This window comes from Triticum dicoccoides, chromosome 1A (genome assembly GCF_002162155.2).
Source record: "Triticum dicoccoides isolate Atlit2015 ecotype Zavitan chromosome 1A, WEW_v2.0, whole genome shotgun sequence".
Taxonomy (NCBI): domain Eukaryota; kingdom Viridiplantae; phylum Streptophyta; class Magnoliopsida; order Poales; family Poaceae; genus Triticum; species Triticum dicoccoides.
The window spans coordinates 343,404,820-343,414,648 of NC_041380.1; the positions used below are offsets into that span (position 1 = coordinate 343,404,820).

General features: G+C 48.7%; 1 protein-coding gene across 1 annotated transcript; it reads right to left on the minus strand.

Annotated features, from left to right (window-relative positions):
• Positions 1–3,662: 3,662 nt before the first annotated feature.
• Positions 3,663–8,875, minus strand: LOC119271927. Its single transcript, XM_037553564.1, has 4 exons — positions 8,551–8,875; positions 8,295–8,423; positions 8,083–8,213; positions 3,663–4,236 (listed from the first exon to the last, which is right to left on the minus strand). Exons 1-3 carry the CDS (start codon positions 8,630–8,632, stop codon positions 8,119–8,121), a joined length of 306 nt encoding a protein of 101 aa, XP_037409461.1. The 5' UTR covers positions 8,633–8,875; the 3' UTR covers positions 3,663–4,236; positions 8,083–8,118.
• Between the last annotated feature and the right edge of the window lie 954 nt (positions 8,876–9,829).

A 9,829-nucleotide genomic window follows, 5' to 3' on the forward strand; every position in this document is an offset into this window, starting at 1 on the left:
GCATATGTCGCAAGTGAGGTAATCTTCACACAACCCATGTAATACATAAGGGAAAGAGATACATAGTTGGCTTACAATCGCCACTTCACACAATTACATGAATAAACATTACACCAATCAAATACACTCATGGTCCGACTACGGAACCAAAATAAAAGAAGAACCCCAACTGCGACAAAAGGTCCCCGATCGACCCCAACTGGGCTCCACTACTAATCAACTAGAGCGAAACAACACAAAGGACAAGATCTTCATCGAGCTCCTCCTGAGCTTGGTTGCATCATCTACACGGACTCATCGGCACCTGCAAGCTGGTTTTGGAAGTATCTGTGAGCCACGGGGACTCAGCAATCTCACACCCTCGCGATCAAGACTATTTAAGCTTATGGATAAGGTAAAAGGTATGAGGTGGAGCTGCAGCAAGCGACTAGCATATATGGTGGCTAACATACGCAAATGAGAGCGAGAAGAGAAGGCAAAGCACGGTCGATAAAAGTATGATCAAGAAGTGATCCTATAGCAACCTACGTCAAGCATAACTCCAACAACCGTGTTCACTTCCCGGACTCCGCCGGAAAGAGACCATCACGGTTACACACGCTGATGATTCATTTTAATTAAGTTAAGGTTCAAGTTATCTACAACCGGACATTAACAAATTCCCATCTGCCCATAACCGCGGGCACGGCTTTTGAAAGTTCAAATCCCTGCAGGGGTGTCCCAACTTAGCACATGACAAGCTCTCACGGTCAACGAAGGAATAGACCTCCACCCGAGACATTCCGATCAGACTCGGTATCCCAATACAACAAGACATTTCGACAGGGTAAAACTAAACCAGCAACACCGCCCGAATGTGCCGACAAATCCCGATAGGAGCTGCACATATCTCTTTCTCAGGGCACACTCAGATGAGACTAGCTACGAGTAAAACCAACCCTCAAGTTTCCCCGAGGTAGCCCCGCAGGCAGCTCAGTTCGGACCAACACTCAGAGGAGCACTGGCCCGGGGGGGTTAAAATAAAGATGACCCTCGGGCTGGCCGACCCAAGGGAAAGAAAAGGCTAGGTGGCGAATGGTAAAACCAATGTTGGGCATTGCTGGAAGAGCTTTACTTAAGGCGAATTGTCAAGGGGTTCCCATTATAGCCCAACCGCGTAAGGGACGCAAATCCGGGAACATAACACCGATATGATGGAAACTAGGGCGGCAAGAGTGGAACAAAACACCAGGCATAAGGCCGAGCCTTCCACCCTTTACCAAATATATAGATGCATTAATTAAATAAGATATATAGTGATATCCCAACAAGTAAATATGTCCCAACAAGGAACGACATCTCCATGTTCCAACAAGGAACAAACTTCAATCTTCACCTGCAACTAACAACGCTATAAGAGGGGCTGAGCAAAGCGGTAACATAGCCAATCAATGGTTTGCTAGGACAATGGTGGGTTAGAGGTTTGACATGGCAATTTGGGAGGCTTGCAAGCAAGTGATAGGCATCGTAGCAATGGCATAGCAAAAGAGCGAGCAAACTAGCATAGCAAAGATAGTAGTGATTTCGAGGGTATGATCATCTTGCCTGAAATCCCGCAAGGAAGAAGAACGAGTCCGTGAAGAAGACAAACGGTCGTAGTCGAACGGACCCTCACAAACGCGATGTTCATGGAACCAACCCGAAGGAGCAAACACCGGAAAAGAAGCACACCACATAGTAAACAACCACCACATAAACATGGCATGATGCACAATCAAGTATGATGCATGTCCGGTTTAAGTATGCATGGCATGGCAAAGTGCACAAGCAATCCTACAAATTAAGTGGAGCTCAATATGCATCGGGATGCATATTGACAAAACACCACATCAATTATTTAGTTCTCTCTCGTTTATGTACCCCAACAATATTAAATGTTGATTAACATGGCAAGAGGCGAAGCACAACAAAACTACCCATCTAGGCAAGTTTAAATGAGGCCGGAAGCAACGAACAACAATTCCGGAAAATCCTCATATGCATAATTTAAGGTTTGATACTGTTCTGCCCTAAACCAAATTTTAGAGCTATTAAACATGCAAGATGATGCCACCATGTTAAACTAGGAAAAATTCTACCCCATTTACATATAAAGTTTGTTAGATTCGGAGCTACGGTTATTTAGTTATGAGTTAAAACATTTTAGCATGGCATAGGAGCAAATTAATGCAAACAACATTTTAATTATTTTAAACATAGCTGAAAGTTGGATATTATTAATCTACACAAAACTCTGAGCAAGTTTCATATATAAAACATTTTAATCCGATGCACGGTTAGTGAGTTATTAAATGCATGAACTAGGGGGACTAATCTGTAAAACAGCAATCTCCGGAATAATAGACAAATTCGCAGAACCCGAAAAAAAACATATCGGGCCGAATCTGGGGCAAGCCCACAGCAGGAAGGGAAAAAACAACAGGGGGGCACTGGGGGGTGGCTCACCCATGGGCTTGGCCTGATTCGGTGGGGAGGAGGCCGGCTTGGGGCTGCGGGGCTGGGCCGGATCTGGCACGGCGGCCCAGCAGAGAGGAGGGGCTGGCGCTGGGCCTCGCGCAGGATGCGGCCCACGTCAGGTGAAGGCGGGTGCTCGTCATCTCCCTCAACAGGAGGTCGAGCGAGGCCATGGCAGGGGCGCCAGCGGCGATCCATGGCGATGGCGGGCGGCGAGAGGTAGGGGATCGACGGGGACGACGGATCTGGAGTGGTGGAGGCCGGATCGGGCTCCGGGGACCCATTCCCGGCGAGGGCGAGGGTTAGGCGCCATGGTGGCGGCGCTGACCAAGGAGGAGAGCAGAGGGGTTAGGGAGAGAAAGAGAGACGGGGAGGAAAGGAAAAGGCGACGGCGGCGTGACCTGGGTTCAAGGCGGCCGGCGACGAGCATGCTCGGGATCGGGCTCCGGCAGCGAGGAGATGGTGCGGCGGGGGTAGACTCCCTCGATCCAGGTCGGGATCGAGGATGTTGCGAGAGGCCGGGCGCGCGCGGCATATGGGCTCCGCGGGCCCCTCTCGGGCCTGGCAGGGCCGCGGGAGGTGGGAGGCCAGGGGCGACATGGCGGCTTCCTGGTGGTGGAGGGCGGCGGCTGCGGCGGCGCTGGCCGCACAGGCGGCGCCAAGTGGCGAGGTAGGGGTGGTGCGGCGCGGAAATGGAGGTGGGAGGCGGCTAGAGGTAGGTGGGGGGCTAGATAGGTGGGCTAGTGGGCTGTGCAGAAAGGCTCGAGCTGAGAGAAGAGAAGAGAGAGAGACCCGGCAGCAGTTTCTCGAAGACCGAAAAACGTCCGACGTTAGACCGGCTATACTGCCGCTATAGTTAATCGTTGGGGCATCAAACGAACTCCGAATGCGACGAAAATTGACAAGAGGCCTACCTACAACATAAAAACATAATTGACAGGCGGCCTACCTACAACATAAAAACACCGCACGCCAACTTTCATCCCATTCTGAAAACATTTTCCGGCCACTTATAAAATAATATTTCGGACATGCCGCGGGCGCGTGCAAGTGTGTGTGGGCTCAGAACGGACAACAGATAGCACTGGGGAAACCCGGACGGATGCAAGTTTTGAAAACATGATGATGCAATGCACATGATGACATGACAAGATGCAACACGTAAGCACATGACACGGCAACGACAACGAATAACTGGAAGACACCTGGCACATCGGTCTCGGGGCGTTACAGTCGGACCAATAGTTTTGTGCTAGTCTTAGGCAATAGGCTTAGAATTAGTTGGATCCCAGTCTTGCACAGATGTCTGGTCAATATTGCACAAATTGTAGTAGGTATCTAGCCTATTAATGTCCTAGTCAAATGGGCAAATATGCTTATGGTATTCATGGTTGCTAGGACTACCAAATAATTCAAACAGATTCAGAGTCTCCCTATTCTAGACGATAAGTCCAACCAAGACTCAGGGGACGATTCCTTGCTGGACCTCTATTAAGCCAGTTCCACAGACTAATCGATATTCTAGAGCCAAATAATTCTGGATGGGAATAGTCATTAACTAAAAGTCTCCTTGATATAGTTTTGTTATAAACGATAAAATATAGGAACATACCCAAATTTATTCCACATCTGGATGCACTTTTTCGCTATGGAGAAAGATAAAATGGCTGATTGTGGGAGATGTGAGGTAATCAGCCCTATAACCTCGCCATTATTGTCAATTACCGGCCCACATATGCAAGTCTGCATTAAAAATAGAACAAGGTTAAACATGAGTTCAGCATGATATAACAAGCATACGAAACATCAGAATACATTTTTTTTACCAAAGAGCTATTATAGCTGGCAAACATGTAGTAGTTCCTTTCAAATAAAGGTTTCTCCAAATACAGAATCGAACCGTGGCTAACAACCAAAGCATACTCATCATCTCTAAGGGGCAGCCCCAGTGCATGTAGCTCCCGCTTGCGCAGGGTCTGGGGAAGGGTCCGACCACTTTGGGTCTATTGTACGCAGCCTTTCCCTACATTTCTGTAAGAGGCTGTTTCCAGGACTTGAACCCGTGACCTCATGGTCATCATCTCTATCTAAGACAAACACATTTTGTCCATAGTATGGTTTAGAGCCCAAAGTAGCCGGCACCAAAGGAAACTCCGTGTTGATATCCAGAAAAGAAACGCCATAATGGTCATTAAAAAACAACACGCGTGCCTCCACAACAGTGTCATTTGACAGGTTAACTGATACCTAAAAGAAGTAATTCTCATTAGATAAGACACAGTAATATTGTTACTTAAACTAAACTTCATAACAAACAACAAAGAAAAAATCATTTGAGAGCCACCTCTTTGTATTGGGAGCCTTGAATTTTCATATAAGGCATCTTTTTTCTTGGATGTTACATGATGCCTTCCTTTTATTCGTGTCTGCACTCTTGTGATGGTATATCAACTATCACCTTGTGTATCCTTGGAAATGCTAAGCAGCACGTTATTTAGCTGTGTATGGAAAATATATGCTATGCTTAGGAAGGAACTTGGAGCTAATATGTTTGATGCTTGATGTGACAGAGATTGTAATAAAATATTGTCTTGTTAAGTAGTTTGTTAGGAACCGCAGCATGGGTCTTGAATCATGTCCTTAAAATTTTCGGAAATCCTGATTTGCTTTCTTCAGAAACTGATCCTGCTATGCGAGTTGATTCAGAGAATTTACTGCAAGTTTTGTATGATATTTTGACCATATGCTAGAGTAGAGTTCACATATCAGAAAACACGGCGAATTATGTTATTTCTAATTGTCGCATGAGTAAATATTGTGGCTTAAAAGTCGTGCATTTACCTTTATTTTGTGCACACACCAATCTCATGTTGTCCTTCGTTCATCCTATGGATGTTTCCGATATTAGTACTGTACCTATCTCATGGTGTTGTTGGTTCATCCTATGGATGTTTCTGAATATATAAGTATTGTGCTACTTATGATGCAGCCAGAAAAATATTTCTGTGAAGGATGTTGGATCCAAAAGCGAGGAAGCTTTCAGGCTACTGCTAGGAGCTGCTTTTGTGCAAAAAAGGAGGTGCTTGTGAAATTAGTTAATAGCCAAGAGGTGTTTCGAAAAACATTTCCATAGAAGTGAGTAAAGTCTAAATAGCAAAGTCATTTCCATTCGAAACTTAAACATATATATCTGGATGCCAGTGTAATAAAATTATCAAGTTCTCTATGTTAGACAGTTGGGTGAGTAAAAAACTGAGATCTGAAGGACCAGAAAGCACTGGAACTATACATCTGAAACAAGGTACAAACTGCTATTTCCAGGATGTCAAAAATTTCAACCTATGATGTTTAAGTTCTCAAAATCTAAATATAGGCTTCTCCCTATAATTTTGTGCAGTGATAAGGCTTAAATCCAGAAAGATATCAGAGAATCCATAGTCACTAATCCAATGTGAACTATGACATCTTCCATGTTTAGGGGCCTGTTTAAAAGGTATAAGGCGATGCCAACACCTGCTGGAGCTCAAGCCTCTCGCAATGGGCAATGGCTGCTTGTGTAGTGGCGTCAGAAGCAAAGTCACCACGTGAAAACCTGTTGATGCTGCTGTCGATTGCGGGAGATGAATGCTGAATGTCTACGTCTTGCTTAGCATATGAAGGTGAGGCGTGTAATGAGTCAGCAACAACGCATGTGATTCACTGAGTTTAAAGAAGATGACAACATACAATTAGAAGCGACTTAGAGAGGAGCGATGCGGCGGCATAGAGGTGACATAGAAGAAGATGTGGTTGTAGAGAAGAAGTGAGAGCAAGACGCCGGTAGTTGCCGAAAAAGGGTTTCCCCCCGCTTTATATTATAAAGCCAACATCATCACAACATCCGGACAGACCGATACATTGCACACCACCACCGCACACAACACACACACCCAAGACATGATACAAAGGTGTCGAGCACCAACCCCCAATGCCACCGCCAACCAAGCTAACTAAAAATGACGAAGGATAACCGCTTGAAGAGGACGGAGACCTCCACGAAGAAACGAGGAGGGGGATACGGTCATGACAGAGCAGGGACTCCAAGTCGGTGCCTCCTAGAAGGGGACGCCCATGGATAGCCGCCACCGTCCGATCCGTAGATCAAGTTTTCACCCGGAGTCACATGCGAGGGGTAGGAGCACCGCCACGGCACCTTCATGAAGGATATGACGACCACGGCCGCCGCCGCCGTCGGCCAGTACAAGGACTGGGCAAGTGATGAACTCCGGCGCTCGCACCCCTCTGACATACCCTCGCTCTGCCAACCAGCCGCAACCAAGCCCCCCGCAAGGCCATGGTTGCCCGCCCACACCCGAGACATAGGTTCCGTCCACGAACGCCACTCCTCCCGCCGCCAGGGCCGCCGCCCAACATCCAAACACCCCCAAGATCATCCAAAAGGATCAACTTTGGACCAAGGGGACACAGCAGACCGACGAGCCGCAGAATGTGTCCCGCCTTGAATATCGCCGGCGCTACAGCCGCCCGCACGCGGCCGGGGAAAGGGGGAGGTGGGGGAGCGGACGCATCCAGACCGGCACACCCCTGTGCCGGTGACAGGGGCCCGAGCACGTCGGCGCCGCCCATCCCTCCAGCCAAATCCCTCCCCCCGGACACACCCCTGTGCCGCCCCGCCTCGGCGCCCAGCGCAGAGCCGCGCAAGGCCACCAACACAGCCCCAACCACCGGCAAGGAGTTCCCACCAGGACCGCCGCCCACCCCCGAGGAAGTTCACCGGGGAGTCCAACTGCGTCGCCGTCGCCGTCCAGCCGGCGGGACGCCTGGAAACCGAGCAGCCCGCCCACCTGCAACCGCCGCTGCGCCTCCGCCCCTACCAGCCATGGCCACGGCAGAGGCGGACGCCCGCAGCCCACCCTGCTCCTGGCCCGCGCCGCCTGGGCCCAGATCTGGCCGCATGCCGATAGGGTCAACGCCGCCGGAGCCCACCGCGCCCCACCACGCCTCAGCCCCTTCACACCGCCACCCGCAGCCCGCGTCTCCGCCGCCTGCTGCTGCTGCCGCGCCGCCGTGCCTCGAGGAAAGCGTTGCGCCGCCACCCGATCTTGGATCCCGCGATCGTCGGCCCGGGTGGGGGAAGGAGGAACACCCCGCCGCCGCCCGCGCTGGCAGGGCTTAGCCTACCAGCACGTCGGGGCGGCGGCGAGGGGAGGGAAGCGCGAGGAGGAGGGCGCGGGCCGGAGCTAGGGTTTCCCCCCCGGCGCTCGCGGGAGCGTCGCGGGAGGGGAGGGAGGGGAGGATGAGACGCCGGTAGTTACCATGAGGCGGACAAAAGCCATGCTTGATGCTCATGTTCGAGAAACAGAAATACCTTTGATACTCATGTTCGAGAAACGGAATTGCCTTTAGATCAATATATATCTTTACATATTCCACTATTGCTATGTACTAGTAGCACATGGTTACCATACTAAGAAACTAAAACGTGAGCTCCTCTGATCTGTAGGGTAGAACTGAATGATTTGGTTTACAACAGGACATAGGAAGGAGAAAAACAATTAAATGAATGAAACAAGAGGTGCAATTTGCTACCTTCTGATTTGGGTCACGCAGCTCGCCCTCCTCGCTTCACATGATGCTAGAAGAAGACAAGATTTTTGCGCACTTACCAACCTCATCATACTCGGTGATGATGCCAGTGCAGTATACAACCACATTTCCATCTGCAAACAAGGAGATGGGTATTATCAGGGGCTAGGAAGAATCAGTCGGAAGAATCACACTAATGATTTTCTCGAATTTACCAGGCTCGGTGGCTGATACATTCACAACAGAGCAGGCCACATCCAGGATCATGTCTCTATCATCCAAGCTCATTGCAGATTTCACGGATTTAGTGCCCCTGACCGCTCTAAGGGTCAGAAGGCTAGTATCTTAAGAATGAAAAAAAACGGAAAGTTAACACTAGTTAGCAGGATGGCTTTAGCAACAAGGTACAAATTAAAAGTATTGTGCTTAGTTGCTGCGAGCAACAAGTAAGAGAATGTTAATGGAGGTCACCTTCATCTCCGAGCTTCATGAGATCTTCACTCCAAGCCACCACGTCATCATGTTGGCCAGATTTGGGGAAGGGAGGCTCCATGGGGAGGGAGCGGCCGGGCGGCTAAGGCGACTTCCTCCGCGGACAGCACCCTTTCGCTGCCCGCTGCCGCCCGCTTCTTCCTCGCACTGAAACCCTCCGCCCTCCGCCGATCGCCTCGAGAATCTTCGACTGACTGCGCCGGGCCAGTGTTCTCCGCCGCCAGCAATCTTCCTCTGGAGCGAGTCCATCTTCCGCTGGACGCCTCCCCGACCGACGACGCTCGACGCCGGAGTCCGCGTCCCCGCTGATCCGGGACCATCTCCGGTCGCAGGTGATTGATCGTGCACTGTGCATATATATATATATATATATATATATATATATATATATATATATATATATGTATATATATATGTATATATATATATATATATATACGGCTGCGCTAAACTAAGCCTGAGCGCAGAATCCTAATTCTACGCTCCGGCCAGGAAACGGCGCGCATGTCTGACCAAGCAACCCAGTTCCTCTTCCACTTGGTCGTAATACCTTTGCTAATTCTAGTAAAAAACGTTCAGCCAGTTACGACCAATTGCCAGAGTGCTCCCTTCCTCGTTAACTGTCCCCTGGCCCACACATCTTTCCCGTGCATATCAAATGATTTACATGGTTTTGCATGGTAACCAGTAGTAAAACTACTTTCGCTCTCATGCACGGTAAAAGAAACTGGCACATATGGTAACGGACTAGATCTATTACGAGATGCCATACGCCACTCCTTAATTCTCTGACATAAAATGATAGCTTTTATGCAACCAGTAACCCAATAAATTATGTTACTATATTTTACATGGTTGATTACCATGTGTGATTGGAGCAGACAAGTAATAAAGCAAAACTGTGGTGAGATGATGAACCATCACAAGCATACGGTAACCAAATTAATATTTTACTACATTTTCCATGGATGATTACTATATGTAATCAGGAGGACGCATATAATAAAAAAGTTGTGGCGGAGCGGTGAACCATTGCTGCAGCCAGTAACCGAATTAATTCAGTTACTATATCCAACATGGCTGATTACTAGTAGGTGGAAGAAAAATTGGAGGCCAAGGCACTAACCACGCGCATGTTTTCTGGTTGGTTGCACGCTGTTAGGCCGGAGCGTAGAATAAGCGTATTGCGCTCAGGCTCACTTTAGCACACCTATATATATATATATATATATATATATATATATATATATATATATAT